Raw genomic sequence first — 25,868 nt, 5'->3', positions numbered from 1 at the left:
AGTTCAAGTCAAGTCTCAAAAAATTACTTTTAAACTGAACAAAAACAGGAAGTTGGTTTTTCTACATTTTAAACATAAAAGCTCTGTATATAGAGATTTTTAATTTTTAGACTTGCAGCAACGTCTTGGAGCTATAAATCCAAAACAAAAAAAAAAGAAAACTATCACAGGTCCCCTAACCCCAAATTTTTGGTCCCCATCTCTGTCCTGAACAGGACAAAAAACATTTGAACATTTAGGTCAACAACAAATGATTGTTTTTTCTTTTCTGATTTCAACCAGAAATTTTAGAAACTTCAAATCGGTGGTGCTGATTGAAGTAAAAAGCAAAAATAAAAGATTATTTTGAGTGAATAAGTGTTTCCTTCAAAAGCATCGTCTGCAGGTCTGTTTTTTCACTTTCAACAGCTCAAATGTTGCTGTGATGTGACAAAGAAAACAGAGAAAGAAAAGAAACAAAGACGTCTGGTCTGAGTTTGATAGCTCATCGCACTATTTTATTCAATTACTGACATCTCAGGAGAAGAGGAGAGCTTTTTAACTCTGCTGTTGGTAAACCACTTTTTATTTATTTTTTCTGTTTTTTGTCTTTTTTGTCATAGCGTTGATGCAACACTGAAAAAGCGCCATTTCCAAACAAACACAGGTCCCTCAATAGTGATATGTAAGAGGCAGAGAAAATCTCACCTGGACAGTTTTGCATGAAACATACAAATGAAACAGGTCAAACCTTTTCTTTTGTCTTTTTGTTGTTTCACATATAATAATACATATCCATACTTATAAACACTCCAAAAAAAAAAGAAAAAAAAAAAGGAGGAAATAAAAAAGGAAAAATATTAAGTCACAGGTACTGGAAAAAGCTCCACTTTAGTCACAATGATAAATGTACAAAACAATAGACATCTCATATAAATGTTAATGGTTTTTTTGTTAGAGACTTAATTCTAATTTCAGAAGAAATTAGTGGATAAAACTAAACTTGGAGATTCACTATTTCCTGAGGTTTATGGGTTCCCCTTAAAAGGCCAGGAGAGGGGAATGGCTTTTGTGTTACCGAGGAGATGGAACAACAGGTCAAAGTGTACCTTTTGGGGTACCGGTTGAGTCAATGGGAGCTGCCCCTGACATCGCCGCCAGGAGATAATTAGCACTTAAAAGCTTAATAAATGCATCTGCACGCCGTCGTTCTCCATTTAGGCCACTAAAGGATTCTGAATCCGACGACTGGCGTCATCTTCAACCTTGGTAAGTATTCGCTGGTCCACTTTGAGAAGTTGTGACGCCCCCTTTTTACTTAATGTTACCTTTTTTTTCCTTTTTTCTTTTGTAAATGCTCAAAGCCACTACAACGCCTGAGCCGACCACAGACAGCTGTAACGGCACAGTCCGACCATGCGAGGCAGGAGTCAAAGAGGTCACATCTGCATCTGATGCGATGAAACGACGACAAAAAATATCTAGGTAAATGTACACAGATCAGGGGGGCGGGATCCTTTGAATATAATGCCAAAAAAACAAAACAACACAAAGTATTCTGAAAAACTGTACATGTAAACATCACACTTTCACTGAGTCCAAAACCAAAGGGGAAAATACAAAGTTTCACACAGGTTTACAGTACGAACCCCTGCACAGAGCCACAGTCTCTCACCGGTGCAGGAGAGGCAACCAGTCAAATCATTTAAATAACAATAGAAGTAATACAGACCATCACAAAATGATAAGTTAAAACAGGCAAAGGGCTAGAACCACTTTGATTTTTTTTAACAGTGCTGTACCCACATTAAAAAAAAAAACGAGAAAAGAAAAACAGGTTTATCACTCTTTGTACAGCTATACAGTACATTTATCTGACCACTTTAGCAATCCACAAGCTACCAGGGCATTTTCAACAACAATAGATTACACTGTCCACTCAAAAACGAGAGAGAAAGAGAAAGAATTCATTGGGAGTCATTAGAAAACAGAAAAAAAAAATCCCCAAAACAACCTCATGACAACCAGAAGTTGTCATTTGTCACAGTAACTCCAGCACACGGCTCCAATGTAAGCTCAGCGAACACGGAACATCGATCAGCAAGCGTTGTGAGGGGGTGGATGTTGAGGAGGGTTCAGAGAGGTTCTGCCATGGCTACAGAAACAAACAACCAGACTGGAGGAAGACAGGAGGACGCCACCACACTTGTTCTGTTGGAGCCCACAGGGGGGATTCATTCAGGCAGATTCTACTTCGGGGAACCACGAATAACCTTTTTGGGCTCATGACTTTACTTCAGCGACAGCGTTTGGCTCTTGTAAAGGATAAACCCAGTGGTCAGTGCTGCAGCACATCCTGACCATCTGATAGGATCTACTTTCAGTCGCTGTCTCCTTAAGGCACCCCTTCAGAAAACATGGAGGCTGATGCTCTACATGTTAACGAATAGCTTTTCACAGATTGGGGAGTAAAATGGAAAACCAGGAAGTACTAAAACGTTTAGAGCCTCAATAATCTGTAAAGGTGAATTAATCTCTTTGGTGTGGACTTTAAAGAAACAGAAATTAATCCAGAAAGTAAAATCTGACCCTGTTTCAGAACCTTTTTTGGTCTTCACCAGATGCTGATCAAAAAATGCAGAAAGAGTCTTTGTAACATTGATTTTGATTTGGTAAAACCTGCATTCTTAGCTAACGAGGGCAGATTTTCTAAAAATGGAATATTGTCGTTTGAAAAAGCATTAAACTTGAAATGTATTCCCTGACTGAACAAGTCATAAGTATTTGATGTTTTGCAACAGAAAACCCTATATTAACCCTTACTGGCAGATTCAGAAAGTATTTTTATTTACTAGAAACTTTCAAATCTGGTTAAGAAAAAAGGAAATGAAGGGAAAGTAATGGAGAATCCTAATAAATGAGATGAAAAACGCTTGGATGTGTTAACAAAATATGTCTATTTTACTGTTTCTTTGCAATTATTTCTAGATGTATGATTAGAAGTTATGCTGCCTAGAAAGAAAGGGATCGTAGAGGTTAAATCTTTATCAAACACACAATCCTGAAGGCAGAAGTTTGTGTCTTTTCTCAAACCCATCTGGTGCATTTCCTTTATAAAACCAACACTTCCACAGTCGGAGCTGTAACTCTTGTTTTTTTATCTAGTTTGACTTTCTTTTGTCTTAGATCTACCTCAGATGAATTTTGTGTACCTTTCAGGTGATCCGGTTCAGACTTTCCTTTGAGCTTCTGTCATGTAAACACCTCTCAGATTAACTAAGATAAATTTAAAACGTTGTTTTTTGTTGTTGTAATTTTAAAGATGAACTTGTCTTTTTCTTCTTTTTTTTTAAATAATTTTGTTTAAGTGATGAATATTTTTGTGCCTTGATCCTGAGCCATAAAGTACCTCCCAACTTGTAATAAACAGGAGAGGTGTAATGTGACTGATGAAAATACTCAATTATGAAATGGAAAAAACTGCACACAGTAATAATAATCTGGATTAAAGGAATGAAAAACTAAAAAAGTCAAAGATCCATCTTTCTGAACTTAATGTGGTGCGTTCAGGCGCTTGAGGAGCCGTTGTTTGTTACATTGAATTAAAATCCTCACGAACCGCTGACGTACAAACTCCAGTTCCACACAAACACAACACCAGCACACCAACGAAGCCATGAAGCAAACAGTTTTGTGCTCACCCGTGAAAGTTGTGAGACTGTGCTCTAGATCACTTTGTGTGTCCTCAAACACACACACACACACCCATGCAAACACCATAGCAGAAAGCTGGGGGGAGTAAACTGTGATGCGAGTTTTCTAAGATTGTCTGTTGCATTTTTCGGAAACAGTGTGCTCAGACTTTGAGAGGAAAGTGGAGATGGGATTGAGGGGCTGTACGCCGCTGAGCTCTGAGGGAGATGACAGGCAGACGGCCGCCTCCCTCCTACCCTCACCGTCTGCATGCCTCTGCATGTGCCTTTTTAAAAAAAAAAAAAATAACAATAATAACATACTTAACACCTTAAATTAAAAAATAAAAACGATGAATAAATGAATAAAGACGTGCAACACCGAGTCTCACTCTTCTATCAGGTCCCTTTTTTTTTGTCACCACAAATCCCAATACAGGAAAGTGCCTCAGTTACGAGGTTAGTATTCACAACGAACAACATTGAAATTGGCTACAATGCTGCATGGGATATTTCTTTTTACAACTCGACTGTCTCAGCAGTGGAGGATTGTGGTGAAGCATCACCCTCTGAAGATGCCTTCGTCTGAACCTTTTCTGATTATCATCAATATTGCACCTTTTTTCCCCTTCCTCCAGTAGGACTGGTTCTAAACTCCAGCATTGTACTCATAGTTTCCCTGACAGGTGCCTTCACTTGCATACCCATAAAAAGGCCTTCCACCTTTTTAGGAAATGACTAAGCGCGGAGAGAATCAGAGTAAAGTAAACAAAAGAAGTGTTTGGAAACCACGGCAACCATGCACAATTTCAATTTCGACAGATCTGTTCTTCCTGTTGAAGTCTGAGAATAAAAAGATAAATAATGCTGTTCTGTTTTGCTTTTCTCTTGATGTTTAATTTGATTTAGTTTTTTTAGAGTCATTTTTCTCTGTGCATGAGTAAGTCAGCACATCAGGCAGGAGCCATTGAGGTTAACAGGTCAGTGGCAGGCTGCCACATCTTTTAGCAGCAATTTAGAAATGACTTGATTCGGTCAACCCAATCAAATCATGCCACTGTACAGCATATTTTACAGGAGTGTAAAAATAGAAAGAAATAATGGTGCTCATCCACTGCGCTTTTTCTTTTTTTTCTTTTTTCTTACTAAGCGTTTAGTCCACAGGTCTGCACAAACGACGGTTTGGTGAAATTAGTTCAGCTAATTCAGTATCTTAGACTGTGAACTAATGCACTTTTTTCACCTAAGTCGCTTTCCTGAGACAAATGGAGGTTCTGGTGGCAAAAAATGAAGTGAATAATGGCTACACAAAACAGGGCACTAAGGTCAAAGTGAGCCAAATGCATAAAGAAACGGTTTTCAGCCTGTCAATCCGACCCAGTACACCTGTGGGAACCAGTAGGGGTACCACACCTACAGGCCCCCCAGTGCGCTGAAGGATCATTCTTCAACAACTGTGTCTTTGCGTATGAGAGTCTGCCAAATGTGTGTGGTGCACAGAGACAGACAGGCTGACTGGGCGGAAGTGGGGGCGGGGGGAGTTGTTGGCACAGTTTGGCTCAGTTCTGCTGCAGAATCAGGTTTTCCAGCTCATCTGCGGAGCGGAGCAGGAAGGCCGCGGACTCCCGGTAGCCTGCAATGAGCTGCCTCACTGCCGTCACCTCCGGAGGGCTGAGCTGGGCCGACGCTCCACCGCCTCCGCCTCCCTGACCGTGACTGTTGGAGCTGGAGGAGGAGTTCAGTCCCACCGACTTCATACTTAAATCTGTGGGGCCTGTGGGGGGGAAATCAAGTACTGGAGTGACACCATCTCATTTGGAAATCAAATTAGGAGAAGAAAAATTGAGTCTGACACACAAAAAAACTAAAATTGCATCTATTTTCACTTAAACATGAAATACCAACAAATTCCCAAACTTCTGAATATTCTGTGAAATAAAGACCCACTCCAATAAAAATAATGTTTTGGGTGTTTTTAACATGTTCTTGTGGCATTTTTCTCATGATGTTTAAAAATGTCCTTTCTGATTTTTTGTGATGTGAATCAAGAGCAGATGGAAAAAATGCTGTTTGAAAAAAATCTAATTTGTTCTATAGAAAATATGTTGACTGGGCCACACGCTCCTTGCTCTGCTCCATTCCGATGCATCCACTTGTAGACAAATAGAACCATGTACGTCTTTGTTTTCCTGGTCTGAGCTGACATCTGGATCACAACTATACGGCTGGATAGCTCTGATGTAGCTCGCCAATTTGTTACACCAATTATGTTAGGTTGGGGGTATGAGGGGCTGTAAGCTAGTGGGAGAGAGTGTAAACGAAGAGCTCTCAGTGATGGGAACAGGGGACGGGGTTGCTCCGCGCCAACAGTCCTGCCCACAAGTCACTGGTAAATTTCTATTGAACTAATGACGCTCTGCAGAAACTATGTTCCAGAAAAGGACACCGGGTTTATTGAATTAGGCTAGAAACAACATAATCATAAGTAAAAGATCACTGGAAACGCTTTAAAAATAGAACAACAGATGATCAGAGTGGGACTTTAAACAAAGTTTTAAAACTCTGTGAGAGTCATAATTTGAAGGATTTCACTCTGTGAATTCCCCAACATTTGACCTTTATGTAATATTCTTCATCATTTTATTGTAATAAGGACACATTTCTGCAGTAAACTCAAAAGTAGGAGAAAAAAAGCCTGTAACATACCATAGCTCATCACAGACCTTCTCCTCTTCAGAACATTTAACTTAAAGCTGGACTTACCGTTTGTTTGTGCAGGACCAGAGTTCTGCTGGTTGCTGCTGATGCTGCTGTATCCCCGCAGGTTGTAGTTGAGGCCTCCGTTGGTGTAGAGCTGGTCTTGGGCAAAAGCTGCGCTGGCGATGGAGAACCCTGATGGCGCCACAGGGGCCGCATCCCTTGAGACGGATTTGTCAACAGTAATGGGCTCCTCCTGCAGAAGTTAAAGGTTCTCAAGTCTCAGCAGGAGGTTGTGGTTTGTGCTTATCTAGCTCCATAAAATCTTGAGGTCTTACCGTCACTGGGTAGATGTCCAGTCGCATCCTCTTGGCAGCATTCCGGGTTTCACTCTCGCAGGCAGCAGCGAGGATGTTCTCGGCCATGGCAGAGGTGAGGTGGGGAGGTGTGGGTCGAATCTGTCAGGGGAGGCCATTTTTTGTTAGTTTTGAACCGAAACTTTTTGGTATTTCTTTTTGAATGTTGTACATCTGAGCTGGAGGGAGTACCTCAAAGCCGCCTTTCTTCATGCGACGGCAGGATTTGAGGTAGGTGCGGATGCGCTTGCGGGAGCGCTCTTGGAACTCTGGGAACTGGCGGCTGCAGGACTCGATGATGGCCTGGATCTTCTCCTTGGGCTGTTTGGAGATGGGGACCATGCGGTCCAGATTCTCATCCACAAAGAGACGCACGAACATCTGATAGGCATGGGGGAGGGGAGCGGGGGGGATGTAGAGCAAAAAAAAGAGTGGGGGGGGCATGCCGGCAAAGAGGGGTGTGAGGGTGTGAAACAAAAGAAAAAAGGGATGACAGAGGAAGATGATGGAGTTAAAGAGGAAGAAGAAAAACTATAATTACTATTGATTCTGGTAATCCAGGATTTTAATTCCCTTATTTTCTAACCTCACAGTTTGTTTTGTCGCAGTACAAAACAATTAAACAAACACAAATAGGTTTCATAACTTCTCCCATCTTTAACAATGATGTCTGCTAAAAAAAAAAAAGCAATTTATTTGTTCAACATGAGTCCAGATTCTCTGAGAGCGTCATTGTTACTGACATTGAAGGCTTTCAGCCTCTCTGGGTCCATGCCCTCGGCATCATTGATTTTGTCGCTGTCGTCGTGGTCGTCGTGGTCGTCGTCGTCATCATCCATCATCTGTGCCCTCGCAGAGGTCAGGTCCTCGGCGCTCACGCTCAGGTCAGTTTTCACTGAGTCGTAGCTCCCCGAGCTGTAAGGAGGCGACTGGAGACATTCACACGTTATTGTGCTGCACAGAGGCGAGGGGGGAGGTAAACACTTCCCATCAGGAGTCAATGCCTCCTCCTTACCTTGTTGGTGAACTCTGTTTTGAGGGGCAGCTTCCTGCTCAGATCCGGAGGGTACGGGTTTGGGGGCGAGCTCCCTGCTGGCAAAACTCTGTCGCTCAGGTTGATGGGCTGCTGATCTTCGGATGAAGACGAGGACGAGGTGGTGCTGAAGTCCAGGGGAGCGCTTAAGCCATTCTCTGCCACCTCCACGTAGGGGGCGCCACCATCTTGGGGGGTGCTACCAACACCCAGGGCCTCGGGGGAGGTCAGAGCTGGCAGCCCGTTGGCGCTGCCGCTCTCAGAGAAGTCGTCGTCTGTCAGGAAAAAGGAGGAAGATGGAATCAATTAAGATTAAGTCAACTTTGTTTACTACAAAAAGCAGGAATCTTGTGAGGGGGGGTATGTCCCCTGTTATGTAATTGGGATGGAAGTGTGCATCGGGGTCAGCTGTCAGGACAAATGAAAGTTAAGGCAAAATGGGGGGGGCGTCTTCACAGCATAGAGGGAGGATTGAGGTCAATGGGGGCTGATGGGGGAGGAGCATCTTCCTGCTGTGTGAAAAGTCCAGCTTTTCCCTGAGTTACACAAACTCGTCTTCCCTGCTTCCATTCCCGCATGTCTTACACCTCTGTGCCATCAACCCCATCCATTCTGAACCTCCCCAATGTCCCGCTCTGAACCTTTTCTACTCTGCAAAGGTCTACATCGGCCTTTGTCCTACTGTCAGCTCTGCACCCTGACAGAGAGGGGTGCCGGCTGGATTGGGGGTGCGCCGTGATCCCACCCCCTGTAAGAGTGGATTTATTTGGATTAGTGCTCTAAGAGCAATGCAAGCTGTTTCCCTGCGCAGACAGCAATCTGCACATTTCTGCCTGTGGCGGGCGGACCCTGTCAATGCTTAAATGTAAACAAAGTCAATCTGAAAAAGCAAGTAAGTCCAGGGAGAGTGGGAGGGGCCTCACCATTCTCCTCCTTGATGGTGGCTGCCGGGTTGCTGATCCTCTCCCGGTTAGGTGGACTCGGGTCTGGCGCTGCGGGCTGATCAGCTGCGACCCATGTGGGCTCAGCGTTGTTCATGTCCTCGCTGCTCACCGAACTGTCATCCTGAAGGGAAACGACACAAAAAGAGGCTCAGACTGGAGAGGAACAGCATCTCCACCGCCTCTCGTGATAATCCCGATCCGGAGGCTACAATATATACTCCTTCAGAGCAGATTTTATTTTTTATTACCAGCTGAAATACTTTTTTTTTCCCCCTCAGACATGGCAGAAAACATGCACCAAAGGTAAACAACACACCTCAGCCTCACTCATGCAGCACTTCCAGATGTAAACATCACCTAAAATACAATTTAAAACTGAATGCATAACATTTTATTGACCATTTTGCAAAATAACAAAATGCTAAATATGATTTTGATGCCAAAGAGCAGAGCAAAAATCGGGGCGGCAGGAGTCACTAATACATTTCTTGGAGCACTGCTATTTATAACTGTTGCATGGAGGCCCTGAAGATGGAGCTTGTTGTAGCGTAACAAAAACGCCAGTGCATCACTGGGGTAGGAATGAGCAAAGCAAAGCTGAATCATGTGACAATCTACACCAATGCTGACCCCATCTTGGTCCTAAAACAATAACTGTAACGTTGTTTTGTTGTTGTTGCTGCGTTCAGACAGAAACAACTGCCGTTCACAACGCCGTGTGACAGCAGAGCCACCCCTGTGTGACGGGAGTGGAGTAGAAATGAATGTTGTCATCTCATTCCCCCTCACACGAGCACACAAATAGGCCTAAACTCCTGGGAATATGCATCCGTCCTTCTGCGAGAGCTTTATGGAGGACCAGAATGCTCAGTGAAGGCTCTATTAGGTACTAAGTGAGCCATGCAGGATTAAAGAAAACCTCTAATCACAGCCATTCAAGAATGTAGAAACATTAATGTTCAGGCTTTGGGGAAATATGTTACTGATTAAACTGCTGAATGGAAAAACTGTGATATAGAACTCAACATAAAATGAAAACAGACATGGTCAAAAGAGGATGCACTTTAGTCAGCTAAAGGATGTCCCGCTTGTGTTGTTCTGTAGTCTGCTCTTCAAGTTTGCTCCTTTAAACTCAAAATTCAATCACAGGAACAGGGTTTGCTCATAATAACTGAGAAGCTTTGAGCTTTGATCCCCACTGCTAAAAGTTTGACACAGCTTTAAAGTGTAGATCAGAAGTCTCAGAGGTGACCTGTCAAACTGCTCGCCATCCGTCTCCACATAAAGCCAGCGTTTGCCCGGTCGTACTCACCCGCAGATCCCAGCCGGAGCTTTTGTCCCGGATTATCCCAGTTATGCGTGAGTGAGGTCTACATGATCAAGTCCTGCTGCCTGCACTTTGGAGGCTGCAGTTCTTGAGCGCCTCTGTCACAGCGACACGTGGGAGGGGTCTCACGCATGACGTCGCTGCAACAGAGGCTTTCCTAATCCTTCCTTCATACTGAGCTCCTCCTCCTCCCACCAGGAACTCTGCTTCTTCAATAATGAATTCAAAGTTGGAAGGAAGGACTCCCTCCTCCTCTCAACGCACACAGGACCTCTCCTCGGTCTAACGTGGAGACGTGTTTCCTTTTAGTACTGGCGGTTTCAGCAGAGACCACACACAGTCACACTCACCCTCTCCGCCGTGGTCATGCACTGTAGCTTCATTTGCTTCAGGTAGGTGGCAGTGAGAGGCATGTTGTAATCAATGAGGTCCGGGACCAGAGATGATGGTCTGTCATTTTCTAACAAAGAAAAGCAGCAAAATCACACCACTGCATGCAAGAGGGGAAACTATTTTAACCATTTCAGGACAAATAATGTGCATTTATTACATACATGTTTCAGACATGGCACCAAGTATATTTTAAAGTAATTCTTTCAATTCAGAACAGAATTTGCAGTTTCAAATGCAAATTAATAAAAAAAAGTATCAAAAATACATATCATAAATTGTTGTAAATTAAAACATTTAACATTCATTGCATGAGTGAACACTAAATTCTCATCTTATCCACTTTAATAAACATCTAGAACAGGGGTCTCCAACCTTTACTAACTGATCAAAACCCAGTGAGACCTGCAAAGTCCTAGTTAACCATTTAAAACGGATTAAATTTAGCTGCTGTGCTAACTTTGATATTTTGATATTGAAGCAGCTGCTGAAACATTGATTAATATGCACTGCCCTAATTCAAATAAATAAATTAAATCAAATTAAATAAATGAAAACGTTATTTAAGTTTTTGTGGTCATCAAAACATTTATTTATAAAATGTAGCTTTTAAACATTTGCAATAATTTATTTACATAGTGTTGTGTTTTCATTACATTATTTTGACAGCAGCACTTGCAAGTTCCTTTAAAAAAAATAAAACACATTCTGTCCCAAATAAGATCCTCCTGCTGCAGCAGATATACTTGAATTAAAAATTCAAGAAAGGAAACTCAAACATGGCTTTTTCTGGCATTATGATGCACCATCGTCCTTTTCTGTCTTTTATTATCAAATATAAACATGAAAACATTTGTGTAGAATCGGCATTTCTTTAAAAGTTCGTTGGTTGCATACCTCTGAACAGCAGCTAGACACTACTGTGTGGCAGAAGATAAAAATATGTGCTTTAAGCTTATTCTAATAACAAACTACTGACACCATAGGTTAAAACTTTTACCATAATTTTGTTCAGTGATCTGGCATGTTAGAAATCTAAGCAAAAAATGATTAAACTTAATTACCTGAAAAAAATTAACCAAAAAACTAAAAAATCCATTATTTGTTTAAATTGTCAGCATTTTTCTTTAAAGCCTAAGAGCCTCCGTGGGAGAATGTGGGATCAGCATGTGGCTTCAGAGCCTGGAGTTGCAGACCCCTGCTCTAGAAACATGAGTTTGCCTTTTCTGAGAGTAAATTGATTTAATAATAGGGGTCGGAAAACTTCCTTGTCCATCAGAAGAGGAGTTTTTGGGGAGAATTGAAAATTCACTGTTCTAGAAAAAAATGGAAGAGAGACTATGAATCTGCTGTAAAAGTCCCAGGTCAGCAACCTTACTGGAACATGTGCACATCAGTGCACACTGCACGCAGAGAACGCACATCTGTGAAGGTGTGACTAATGCCTTACTTTGGCTGGATGACAACATAGCATGCACTCACTGCAGCAGCACAACTATATGTCATAAAAGCGGCGGGTTGTTCTGAACCAACTTAAAATATAAATGTATACATTTTTAAAATATTATAAAAAAAATCATAATGTAAAAATGTAATAAACAAAGGTAACCCTGAGCTGACATTTTTTCACTTTTATAACTTCATGTTTTGCCTCTTCAATCTAGTAAAAAAGATAAAATTCAACACATTAACAGTGCACTATTTCAAATAAAAAGGTAAAAAAAAAGCATAAAAAAGTTTTAATTGACTAAAAATGGCATGATACTTAAAGACACACGTGCAAAACAGATAAATCTGTCACAAAAACACAAATCACTCCTTGCATTTACTTTTTCTGAGTACCAACCAACAAAAAAGATCAACATGAACAGAAAAACAGCTGGCATAGATCATAATTAAACTTCTATCTATTATTATTCTATCTATATTATTTTGTTTTAGATCTAAACTACTTTAATTTAAATCTGCATGTGAGACACTGAAATCTAAACCTTTTCTATATTCAGATAAAACCTGGAATCAAACAATGGCAGCCAAGCTTGTAGTTTCCCTCTATGGCCACTAGGGGGACTCTGCAATCACCTAAGAGATGTGACACTCTCAGGGAGCCAATCCTCTGGAGTCTTTGTTACATCTTGTCAGTGATGGAAATGCACGTGCTTTTTTAAATATGGTTTCATTCAGCCGGTTTAATAGGATAGATCTAACTGGGTTTTTTTGTTCCAATTGTTTCTAATATTTAAAGGAATTCCTTTTACTGCAATAAGAATCAGAAGAATATAGCACTTGTGAAAGATGATTGATTTTACAAAAACATGGGAGTATGACGGTTTTCTATGTCAGGATGTGAAAAGTTAAACGAGTCTGAACGTTGAGGTAAAACACTGATCAGGTGATGGTTTCTGCAGGGAGGGGGTTGGATGTGTGAATCTGTGCCTTTACCTTTGAACTCTGCGGCGCTGGGGTTAATGTGCATCCTCTTCTGACACTCTCCACAGCTCATTAGGAACCGAGTGACCGCCTCTCTAGGCAGGAAGGCGTAGGTCTCTGCGATCTGAGAGAAAGCACAGGACACGGGGCTCAGGCTGTGGATGAACTCACACTGAGCGCAGAGCTAAATCTTAAATGTGTTATAGTCGGGGGGGTTACAGTTTTGTGTTATCTTGATGTGACACAGTCCTCTCTTGATAAATGCTGCTGGATGGCCTAATTCCAGCTGCAGTCCTCCTGGTTTTTGGAGTCTGAAACACTGCGAGGGGTTTTCTGATTGGTGCCCCTCCTGCCTCCTCAGGTGCAGCCGGCTAACATCCACACTGCCCACCCCCTCTAATGCTCGGCCTTCCTCTTCAGCCTGTCTGCACTGCCATGCCACCCTCCCTTCTTCACCTCCTCTGGCGTTTCCCTGTAAAATGCGACCTTCACGTGACCATGGAGAGACGGTGGGGTGGGGTTACCCAAACATCCTGTTTGTTCGCCATGCCCCCTCACCACGCACACATACGCACGCCCTTCATGGCCCCCTTGGGGCAACAGAGAGGGAAAGGCCACCCAGAGGAGCGAGCACCTCCCAGAAGGCCACAGTGACAGTTCCATATTATGCCCTGCCCTAGTGAGGGAGCCTCCTCAAAAGGGTACACTGTATGAGACGTGACAGGACCTCTCTACAGGGCAGGAGGACTCGGCTCCATGATTTTCAAATCCTGGTGGAGTGGTAGGAAAGGAGGGGTCCCAAAACTCCTGCTTCAAAAGCAAACCCAAAAAAAAAACAATCTGTCCATACTCCTTAACCTGCAAACAAAGACCCTTGTTCTATGCAGATCACACCTAAAGCTCTCATCAGCAGTTAATGTGGTACGCACACTAAATGACAGGATGCTGGCACCACGAGAGCTTTGCTTCTCCTATAAACATGTGGTTGTTTCCCTGGTAACTCCTGATGCTAAAAAAGCTGACATTCTGCTGATCTGTTCTTGGATGTTTCTGCTTTATCCATGAAGAGCTTTGAAACACCTGAGAGATCACTGACTTCATTCACAACAACACTTCTCCAAGGATCGTCTTCAACGTCTCCAGCTTCACTTAAAAGAAGAACAATGTCAAAATAATGGCGACATTTACAGTGTACCTTCAGAAAAATATTTTAATATATTGACCAGGTAGTGATGGCAGCCTGAGGATTGAATATTTCTGCCCATTTAAAGGATATTTTATGCTTTCTTCAACTCCTGTTGTCCTGAACATTTCATTTTATTTTGCAAATCAAGGAACCTGTCGATTTAATTTAATGCCGTATTTAATAAACTCTGTAAGCAGCAACACTACGAAATTGGCTGTAAATGTGATCAATGTCCAATATGCCAATCATGTTTTTAATGCTATAAAAAGAAATCATAAGATCCTGCTAACATTTAATATAAAACAGTTTAAGGCCATGTTACCAGGAAAAAAATTCTCAAAACTTTGTGCCCATCTGTGAATTCAACCTACATGTTTTAACATTACTGCTTTAGTTTAAGTCTGAAATACAACTTTTAAAAATTTCAGTTTGTTTTGCAGACATCAGCAATCAAACAGTTCTGTGTGTGTTTACAGTGGATAGTTGAACATTCGATTTTTTTAAGTTTGTTCCTAAATGCATCATAGAATCAAACACTAACATTCTCCTAACAAGAAACATAGATATGAACACATTTCAAATTTTTATTTCCCAATCATCTTCTCTGCTTCTCGTTAACTGCATCAAATGAAAAAACTTTAATCCACTAAGAGGATTTATAGAGGTTTTTTAAGTTTAGATGTCACTTTTGGTCCTGTAATGGACTGGCGACCCTTACTGGGTGTACCCCGCCGCTGCCCAACACATGGCAGGGATAGGCTCCAGCAACCCTGTCACCCCAAAATGGATTAAAAATGGATGGATGTCCCTGTCCTAGTCTCACTACGCCCCAATCTTTCTAAAAGTGGCCAAATAGGCAGAACAATTAAGATGTTTGAAATGTTGTCAACAAATGGGGTTTAACCAAGTCAGTAATTCATTTTTGCCTGTGACATATCAATATATAAAAGATCACATCTTCATTTGAGCATAATCTCAATTTGAAATTAAACATTCAGGTTAATTAAAGTATAATATAATAATAATAATAATAATAATTATTATTATTATCATTATTGTTATTATTATTATTATTATATTATATTATATTAGATAGATAGATAGATAGATAGATAGATAGATAGATAGATAGATAGATAGATAGATAGATAGATAGATAGATAGATAGATAGATAGATAGATAGATAGATAGATAGATAGATAGATAGATAGATAGATAGATAGATAGATAGATAGATAGATAGATAGATAGATAGATAGATAGATAGATAGATAGATAGATAGATAGATAGATAGATAGATAGATAGATAGATAGATAGATAGATAGATAGATAGATAGATAGATAGATAGATAGATAGATAGATAGATAGATAGATAGATAGATAGATAGATAGATAGATAGATAGATAGATAGATAGATAGATAGATAGATAGATAGATAGATAGATAGATAAACACAATATATAATTAAGTATAGTTGTCATTGACATAGTTTCTAACCACAGAGGTAAAGAAACATTTGGACACATTACAAATGAGTATTGTATTAGATAAATAGGATTTTTTCATCCTATAAAGGGAATTCTAGGTGCTTCTGTTTTTAAATAGGAATTCTAAGAGTCGCACTTCAGCTGTTTCTTCACAAAAAGAGTTTACACCGGACAAAAGTTATGTGACTTTATATTGATGTGGTTATCAATGCAGGTGAAAGTATAAACAAAAAAAGGTGTCCCTAACAAGTGCATTTGATGTGTATCAGTCTTGTTTGTATTAATCTGGTTAGTGGTAACTGCTGCGCTGGGGTGTCCTGCTACACGTCTTCACATGGAAATGAGATTCTTCGAGGCTTATTAGGAGTTATTTGTGTCTAAATTTCTGTTTGCATAGAAGTGGAAATGGGGAGGCTGTTTGGATGTGAAAAGAGGCACACCCTGCAGAGAGGGTGAATTGGAGCTGAGTGGCTCACTCCACCTTCTATGATGTAAAGGTGAGGAGACATGAGAGGGAAAATGTGGATTTGTGGAGCTTTGACTTTCCATCAAAGACAGAAAATCATGTCAATTTAGGAAAAGTACACAACACATCTATCTTTCCTTTAGAAGCATGCATTTTCTTTTTGTGTGTAGAATTAATCCCTCCATCCTCCAAACGATTTACGTTTTTGTTCATAAATAATTGCTTAATTTTGCTCCAGGGATCAATATTTCTTCGTTTTGATTGAACTCAAATTGAATTTTCTAGATAGTGCTTCTCTGCAAACACAGGTTTTATTAATTTTATTTGATTTTTTTGATATTCTTTGAAGACCTCTAACTTCTAATACATAGAGAACCAAAACAAACATTTGGGCAGAAATGACCACAAGCTATTTCATGATGTAATTGTCAGGAATTTTGCTCGCTTGGGGAAACAGTTGAACCTTAAATCTGTGACCCAATGTTGGATGAGCACTGAGACCCCACTGAATAAACAAACTCCAGAGGGAGACTTTAGCAACAAATGGAGAAAAAGATCAAATGTGCTCAAATTGAAAAAAATAAAAACTATGCACGAATTTTGTGGAGGTTATCTGTGCTTGGTCAATAAACATCTTAACCAAGACTCCATATTCCGCTCCAGTCATTGTTTGAAAGCTTTTAAATTTGAGTAAATATGTTTTGTGACCTTTGGAACAGCAGAGATGGTCCATATACCTGCAGGCTGTTCAGCTCAGATTGATGATAGTTTGCTGGATAGTAAAAATGTTCTCCAGATGCTTGTTTAGCACACTCACTGCTTTGTAGGTTTTCTTCTGGCCGGCGTGCTTGGGTGCTCTTCCTGGGTCGGCACCCATCTCCACATGCATGGCATAGATGATGTCAAAGAAGTCCTCGACAACAGCCACGCGCTTCAGGGAGCAGTTCTCCTGGGCTGAGTTCCCGTCGGAACACTGGAACAGAAACAGGCTGTCAGCGCACGGTCAGCCTGGCAGAGAGGACGTGTGTGCATGTGGATGAAAATGCAAGAGGCGGTCTTTCAGGCACATGAGTCATGGGTCGTGTGGTAGCAGACAGTTAAACGCGCTCCATGAGGTGCCTTCGCTCCTGCAATTTTACAGCCCTGGTTGGGCCTGCAACCCTCACCTCATCTCTGCCATGTTTAAAAATAACACCACTGACACTGTACAAGACCAGCAGCACCCCCCACCCCCCAACCCTACCACCACCACCTCAGGCAGCCATCCTACCACCCGTACTGCTGACCTAGTCGCCATAGAAACTGCCACTGATTTCTCTCGAGCAGGTGTGCTGGGCAAAGGGTCATGTGACACACCATGAAAGTAGGATCGCCAGGACAACAGGCTCCAGCCGCTGCACCACATGGGGTTCTCTGCTCCTTTCTTCTTGGGTGTTTTCCTACAAAACAACTTTTTGTACACCGCACCACCACCACCCTTCAGGCAAACATGGAAGTCTGACACTGTCCAAACATTAGGTCTCAATTTGGGGATTGTTGTTCTTGTAGGAGTTAAGGAAACATCCAGAGTTGAAAAAGTTATCCCCCCTGCCCTAAAGGAATCTCCCTTCCCTGACATCCCACAACACTTCCAGGTTATTTTTCTTTCTTTTCATCCCTCCTCCTGTTTTAGTCCCGCACCTCTGTCCCATCTTTTTCTCTCCCCTCCCTCTTGTACTCGCTCCTTGCTCCTTCTCTCCCAAGTGCGAGGTAATGATCGTTACCATGGCAACTAAAACCAGCTCACAGAGCGGGTTTGTTTTAATCCGGCCCTCTGCCTCTCCGCTCCTGTCGGCCCGGGCCACATGTGATGATAATAAATGAAATAATGGCGACCCTCCGCCTCATCATCACAGCTGTAATCTATCGTGCTTAGAGGTATCGCATCCTTTCCCCCTTGGTGACATCACCACCGCTGCCACCACTGAAGCTGCTGCTGCTGCTGCTGCGACTGCAGCTTGGGACAATGGTGTCAGGTCCATTCACGCTGGATTTGGATTATCTCCTACCACTGTGGGGTGTGCAGTTGCACCCACTGAATCCCTCAATAAAATATCTGCCATAAACACAGGAAATTCAGCTGGGAGCATTTGCTGTGACCTAAATCAATACAAAAAATTCCTACCGCCGCTGCAGAAGTCTCAGGCCAGAGGGGATGCTAGATGGGCAGCATCAAATATTTTGCGAGAGTTTGAGATGCTACCTCAAGACCCCGAGATGCGTCCGTCAAAGTACCACTTTGATCATCTTTTGATCGTAAAAGTTTTCCCTTTTTATTATTATTTTTTGGGGCAAAATCAAAAAAAACTGTCTTTTTTTCTAGTGCATAGTTTCTACACAGTGATTGATTAGAAATTTGTCTCTGAGTTGTGGGTGGGAATGATGGTGCGGAGTAAGCCTGCCCCCACTTCCCATCACCCATTGGTTGACACACTCTTAGGCTATCATACAGCCCTTTGCAACCCCAACCTAACATTAGCGGTGCAACAAAAATGACGAGCAATACTGGAGCTATCCAGCCATATAGTTTGGAGCCAGAAGTCAGCTCAGACGAGGAAAACAAAGACGTACATGAAATCTATTTGTCTGCAAGTGGATGTATCACAATGGAGCACAGCAAGAAGCTTGTGGCCTGCAGATTGTAGCATCTCCTAGACTGCTACGAGATTTTTCACCCAGCATTTTTTCATCTGCTCCTGATTTGCAGCAATTTGAATAAATAAACACTCAGAAATTCAATTTTAAGCTTAGTTTTCTTTATAAATATCCTCCATTATCAGAAAAATGCCACAAGAACATGTAAAAAACACCAAAAACAAAAATTTCAATGGAATGGGTCTTTAAATCTGAAAAAAACAAACTTGGCATTCAAGAGCCAAGGGATTATGTCTAAGAGTCATGAAAATACTATCATCTCAACTTTTGAGGACTTAACAGGAAGCTTCCTGTGGCTCTCCATGGCCCGTCCTGCACCCATGAGTCAACGGGGAGTTTAGCATCCATCCATAAACGCAGCATGGGTGTGTTTTAAAGGACTAAACGTGTAGAAGGAAGAGCCTGCAGAGGAAAAAACATCTGTTGAGGGCTGTTGTTGGATGTTTGGCCTCCTCAGCACCGTTCCGTGTTAGAGAGCAAAGGAGACATGGCAGCATCCCTAATCGCCAACAACACATCAAAACTCTTGCCCTCCTTCTCCTCTCCTCCTTCTCTCCAGCTTTCTAATCCCGCAGGATTTTGCTCTCCCCAGTCACTGTACAACCAGCCCCCATCCCCTGCGCCTCCCCCTGTCCCACACCAAACCGCTCTGTTGCTAGGAGACTGGAGGGGTTGAGTCGGCTGCCCCCACCCCCGCTGGCAGTCTCACACACACGCTGTAGCAGAGTGGAGCGGTCCTGCGCACACGCAGGTCAGGATGAGGAGGAAGAGGAGGTGGTGGGGGGAGGTTCATGGGAAGCAGCTGGGTCACAAAGATGGGCCAGTGCAAAAGATAAGGGAAGCAAAATTAGCTCTGTGGCTGAACGGACGAGTGCGACAAGCCCAAATCAGAAATGCGGCTTTGAACCTAACTTTTAAAGCCAAGCAGAAAATAAATGGAGATTTTATTCCCTTAAGTTGGCCGCTCGGTAAGTAGCTTAAGTGGAGGAAGCTGTGTGTTTAGGTGTGTGCGCGCACAGAGAGAGGAGAGTAAAGATGGCTGTGTCAACAATACTCGTGACTCAGATTATCTCACTGCAGATGTGACAACAGGTCGTCTTTTAAAGTCCCATCTTCCCCTGTAAATCTGTCAAGTAGCTAATGAACACATAAATGCAACAAGCCCTGCTGCTCCCATGTGTGTGAGTGTGTGTGTGTGTGTGCGCCATGGGGACACAGTGCAATATAAAGGTTTATATGACAGAAACCTGGGATAAAAAGACACCATCGCCTCCACAGTTCATTTCTGAAAGTCTCTGCCCCTCTTTCCTCCTTTCCTTTCTTCCCTTTCCACCCTCATTGCCTGCACTCCTCTCCACTTCATAAAGCCCCATCATTAAATCCACATTAGGTGCTCCGAGCACGAGCCCTCTGTCCGACTTCAGCGTGTGAACATCTGCGTGTGCGCCTTCCTCGGCGGCTCCTGTGATGAACATTATTTGATGGAGTGTGTGACGTGCCCCGTGTCCCACCGAGCCGCAGACGCAGACGGTCCCACCGGCCCTGCAGCCTGCCACTGTTGACGTTCCAGTCACTGATTCAAAGTGGGATGGAGGCAACTACCCACGTACATCACCGCATCCCAGAGTCCACCTCGCCATTTCTGAGCACGTCGTCTGGGCGCTGTCCCACTTTGCTCAACGTCAGCCACGCCAAGGTATGGAAATTGATAGTGGTGGCGTGCTTGGAAGATTATTGTCAGCTGGAGGAGTGGGTGAGCGCGTGCATGTGGAGCACAACTCAGACAATCACCCACACAGGGGGGAGGCCCCCGGGCCAGTTAAAAATGGTGTTAATTTCTCCTCCTATGGGAAAGCAAAGAACGGTCTCTCCATGGCAACAGAGCCAGTGCTGAAGGGAGGAAACACAGAGCATGCGATCAGCGACCCCCTCTTTGTACGAGCACATATACATGCACGAACCACCACATACGGACACTATGGATCCAGTCAGTCACTTACAGTAAGTCGCAGGAGCTTAGCAACACGTGAAAGGACCTAATGAGACTGAATTAAACTTCCAGCATGGATGCTGATTCCCGAAGGCCCGCCTCCTCAGCACCTCCACCTTTCAGTGCTCCAGAGAGGACTCCATCTCCACACAGGGAGGTGGTCTGCAGACCACGGAAGACCCAAATGACCAACAGCCGACTGAGTGTGAGCTCCTTCCCTACCACAGAGAAAACTGGACAAAGAGATGCTCCATAAAACTAGCTTTAATGCAGACAATGCCGAACAATGGAGACGGGTTTCTATTGACTCTGAGGGCCTTTCTGAAACACTGAACTCTTGGGGGAAATGCAGACTAATTAATCAGATAATGATGATGTTCTTCGTCCCATCTGATGTGAGACACAAACACTGAAGGCCCCCTTTTCAAGACAAAGGCCAGAGATCCCGGTTTCTCATTTCTACCAGGAAACAAACTTCATTAGAAATAGGAAATCTTTCCGGGTTATAGCTGAGGGTGATGTTGGACTGGAACGCCAAATTTAAAAACTAGAATATTTAGCCAGAACGGGCAAGATGGTGTCTTCAAAGTCCTTCTCCAACCAAAAAATGGAAAGATGTTAAAATGAGAAATGAGAGATGTTAACTTATTAGAGAATAAAGCAAAAGGTTATGTTTTACTTCTAGTTTAAAAATACAAAATAAAACATGAAATAAGACATAAAAAAGCATTGGAGCTGGTTATCGGTGTAACAATTCAGAACTGATTTGATTCTGATTCACACAATCATTGTTATTCATGATTATTTAATGGTTATGTTTTTTTAAACATTTCCATTAAAATAAATTGTTTTGCTTCATATTAAAAACAGATATGTGATTTACTGTATTAAACTGAACAAAGATGACATACATGCAAAAACTGTCAGCCTTTAAGAGGGAAATCAATATCTTTCATAACTGAAGATTTATTCAATTCAGTGGAGCCCTACTGATAATTCTCCATATAGATAAAACAAAAATTCTGCAGACAGGCTCCTCAGCCTTTCACCTGAACAAAGCAACACATGTGAACAAAGTACCACCAGGAAATGAACATTTTCACTGACTCCTCCAGGCCTTCGTCACCAGCTGACAGGCCTTTTTGTTTTGGCGTGGTGATAACCAGATCATCTAGGGCTGCACGTCCTGTGAGCAAGACAGCAGCACTTTGAAACACATGCATGTTCGCCCAGTTGCAAGTGAAAGGAACCCATATTTTCAGAACTCAGTTGGCATAGCAACTAAAAGCAACAGCCCGCCATATTTCAGAGTTTTCATAACAAGTCGGTGGAAAATGCGCAGAAGCATTAGAGTGTTTCTTTTGAAATTGGCTGCACTTGGAAAGAGCCTTGTGCTTACACTGTGTTCTGCTCTGTGATACACCTCTGTGTCTGTCTCTGGTCCCCTCCTCCTCTGTAGCATCCTCTAATCAGGACATAATGAGAGCTAAACGAGGTTGCATCTCCTCACTGAAGGCTACTGGATTCTCCGAGCACTGGCGGGGCGAGGCAGCGTGAGTGGGAGGACAGAGACGGACAGAAAAACACAGAAAAATAATTCTGTGTCCGGCTTGAAAGGAGGCGCCCACACTGGAGCCTGTGCTGCTGCTGTGTCCCGCCGCCGCACACTGAAGCCGCCTTGTATGCTTCACTGACGCACAGAAGAGACCCTCTCTGTCTGCACATCAGCCTCCATCTATCCCTACCCCCACCCAGGCTCCTGTCACTTAGCCCCGTGCCTGCCCACATACAGAAACTTGGCACACCCTGGGAGCAGCTGCAGTGGGCCTTCCAGTGCTTGAGCACCAGAGACACGCCCCCAACCGTGCAGCCCTGCGAGCAGCCACTGGCCATTGTGTGTGCATCTTTGCACGTGTGTGTCACTATTCCTCTTGCAGTCTATTTCCAAGGCCAGCGGGCTTTCTAATTCAATCGCTGAACTGGTTTAAGTGTGACTCATCAGAAGTGGCTTGTGTTGGCTGACATTAGTTTTGTTGTTTTAAAAAAAATCCCCCAAACAAGGCTGAGTCAGAGGGGGCCTCCCCTCTTTATTTTGACAGGACCCGGTCTGTCTCACATGGTCTCAAAAAAAATCCACCAAGCCTAGATGTGAGAGACAGAGTGGCGTTGAATCCGGGACAAGAGGCCACTGAAGAACAAGAAATGTCAGAAGAGAGGAGCTAATCAGCTGCACAGTTCAGGCGACATCTGCACCTGCAGAGACCCATAACACCTGCCTTCCCGCCCCAGAGAGAAACATAATATTGAGCAGAGATTAGAGGAGTTTTGTGACGGCGGCTGGCCCAAATCTAAATTGCTCATTCACACAGGTAAAACACCTGTAGAGGGATCAGCATTCGTTTCAGACCGGGGAGGGGGGTTCAGGCTCTAATCCAGGCCAATATCTCCACTAAATTGCTAATAGAAAATGTGCCTCTGCTCTTTGGGGTCCTAAGAGACTCTGTCCCAGCAGAGAGGGTGGAGGGGTGGAGATTATAGGGGCCTCCATTTAAAATGGTGGTAGTCTCCTTGGTGGTTCTGTAGGCCAAAACACCAGACAAAGACTGAGCTTTGGGGCTGACAGTTCATCATGAACATGTTTATCTTTTTAGTTCCTCTTTTTTTTTTTTTTTTTTTTTTTTGAAGAGTCTGTGGTTTAACCCTTTAGACTCCAGCCAGACAGATGCGCCCTGACGTCCATTTCACTGAGGAAGCATCACCACCTCCCATCCAGAGGCACCGAGAAGTGAAGTCTGAGCACCAGCTGTGGGCGTGCGTCGCTATCAGTCCCGAGCAGAGACCCTTTTGTTTCCGCCACAGCCCCTCACGTGGTCCACGCTTTCCTTTTCACGAACATGGTCTTTTTTTTGGTGCTTTTTTTAAATGTTGTGTTTCTGTTTTTCTGAAACTCGTATTTTTGTCTGTTGTGTGTGTGTGGGGGGGCAAGTGCAGCCTGTACAATAAATGCGGCAGATGCAGGCTATCCTGGGCTACACAGGTGTTGCCAGAGCAACGACTTCCTGCGAGCCGACACGCATCCTGCCCAGCACAATGAAAAGTCTGCTACGTCAAGATATCTGACGCTTAGACGGCTGACAGAATAATGTGGTGCTTTTCTAAAGCATCTTTGGCTTTTTTCTGAGGCATCATCCGAGGATGCGCTGGTCTGGTTCAGATGGGACAGTGCGCGCGCTCGCACAACTGATCGCCAAATAAAAAGCGTTTCCATGGACAGATGGACATTTTTTTTTCTTTTAAGTTGGCTTTGACAGTCCGTGGTTCCTCACTGGGATCATCCTAACAGAACCCGACCCCCCGCGCGCCAACATGCCTCTGCATCCACGTGCGCGCGCACACCAACACAGAAAAAAAAACAAATGCGCCTCAGTATGTCCAAGAACAGAGCCGACACAAATCCACTCGTGCCCCGCAACCTCATGGCCATGACAGGACTTAGGGCTCAGCGGAGAGATGGTCGCGTGCGCGCGATCCAGCCCACCTTCTATATACAATTGCCATCGCCGGGAGGCACCGGCGTTGCTATGGCAGCAGGGATGAGAGTACACGGGGCTTGCTCTGGCTGGGATCCGGACAAAAGTGGGGCTTCGTCCGGACCACGGAACATGAAAGGATGACATTTGTCCGCGTGTGGGTGAAGAATTTAACGGTGACAAGTTAAAGACGGAAACGGGACACCTCGTGCGCGTGTGCACGCACGCTCACTGTGTGACACGTACACACACACAAACACACACTTTACCGTTGACTTAACCGGGACGTAGAGAACGGGTTTTCCCGGCGCTCCTTTCTTGTTGTGCTCCCCCAGGACGTTGGTCCCGACCTGGAACCCTTTGGACTTCACCCAGAATTTGAATTTGGCGTTGATGTGGCTGTTGTCGACGTACACGCCGTCCGACTCGTCGTTCTGCAACAGTGTCTGCATGATTTTGTTGTATTTTCTCCGGGTGACCGTCTTTGTTTTGCCGGAGTCTCCGTAAGTTCGGAGGCACCAGTCCTGAAATTCTCGGAACATCTCAGCCTCCAGCACGACTGGACTCCGGCTCCTTCTGCCCGCATCCACCACGCACGCCTTTTTCGTTGCCATTGCTCCCCCTCTCCCTCTCCCTCCGTCTGATCCCGTTCAAACGGCCCAGGCTAATAAAGAGCAGACTTCCTCCTCCTCCTCCTCCTCTTCTCCCTGCTCCCCTACTGTCAAGCGTCCGAGGCTCGGTTCGGGGGGTTCTGGAGCGCACGCCTCCGAATGGGCCGGAGAGCGGAACACCTGTTTGCAGATGAGCCGTGCTGTCCCGAGTCGCGGCGGGGGAAAAAATGTCACTTCCTCACATCATCATCAGGAGGTGGGGGGCTGTCCTATGCTGAGCGCCTTTCTCCCACCTGTGCGCAAAACGCTCCGCACAAGGGTGGGCTCTGAAAAAAAAAACGCACACATTCGCCTAAAACAACAAAGAACACACAGACAAAAGCGGGGAAACAAGCGTGCCTTTCGTTTCCTATCGACCTACTTTCTAACAGCCAACACTATTTTCGGATGAGCGTTGCTTCACCCTGAAAAAAAAAAAGATACTCCTATCGGCAATGGCCACGACCGACCAACATGCGCCACCTGGGACCTCTCAGCTCCTCACACCTGTTTGAATCTCCTCATAAACACACAAACTAAAGATGAAATCAGGAAATAAGCACAACTTTGACTCATTTTTGGCTGAATATAAAGCTCAAGAGTCCGGTTTGAAGTAATAAATTAAAAAAAATGGAAGTTCTCCTTGAGACGTTATACCAATTCCATTAAAACAAAACCTTAATCCCAACACTTTTTAAAAACAAAATATATTTAAATGGTGTATTTTTTAAAGGCTTTTGCTTCATAAAACCAATGGAGCTCGTATGAACAATTCTAAAGTGTATTTTTGATGGAGTGTTGAAAATGTCCCAGGTTAGATTGAGTTCTCTGCAGATGTATGAGGACCAAGGAGAGAACCATGTTAGTTTCGTGAGTGTCGTGCTCTCATTGCGCGTGCGTGTGTGAGTCTGACTCCTCCTGGCCTGTGCGTTATGGGCCCATGCTGGCGACGGTGACTGCTGCTGTTGCCATGACAGCAGAGCAGCAGAGTGTCTCCGGCCGTGCAGAGGGT

The 25,868-nt window shown here is 43.6% G+C and overlaps 1 protein-coding gene across 1 annotated transcript; it reads right to left on the bottom strand.

Annotated features, from left to right (window-relative positions):
- Positions 1–1,479: 1,479 nt before the first annotated feature.
- On the bottom strand, positions 1,480–25,381 carry nol4la (nucleolar protein 4-like a). Its single transcript, XM_004070961.5, has 11 exons — positions 24,476–25,381; positions 16,810–16,965; positions 12,861–12,972; positions 10,379–10,488; positions 8,681–8,822; positions 7,740–8,032; positions 7,468–7,653; positions 6,917–7,105; positions 6,707–6,826; positions 6,435–6,624; positions 1,480–5,445 (listed from the first exon to the last, which is right to left on the bottom strand). Exons 1-11 carry the CDS (start codon positions 24,818–24,820, stop codon positions 5,231–5,233), a joined length of 2,058 nt encoding a protein of 685 aa, XP_004071009.2. The 5' UTR covers positions 24,821–25,381; the 3' UTR covers positions 1,480–5,230.
- Between the last annotated feature and the right edge of the window lie 487 nt (positions 25,382–25,868).

This window comes from Oryzias latipes, chromosome 7, assembly GCF_053564925.1.
Source record: "Oryzias latipes strain Hd-rR chromosome 7, Olatipes_Hd-rR_3.1".
Lineage (NCBI taxonomy): Eukaryota > Metazoa > Chordata > Actinopteri > Beloniformes > Adrianichthyidae > Oryzias > Oryzias latipes.
Note: the sequence above shows the minus strand (reverse complement) of the source record. Positions and strands in the feature narration are given on the sequence as shown.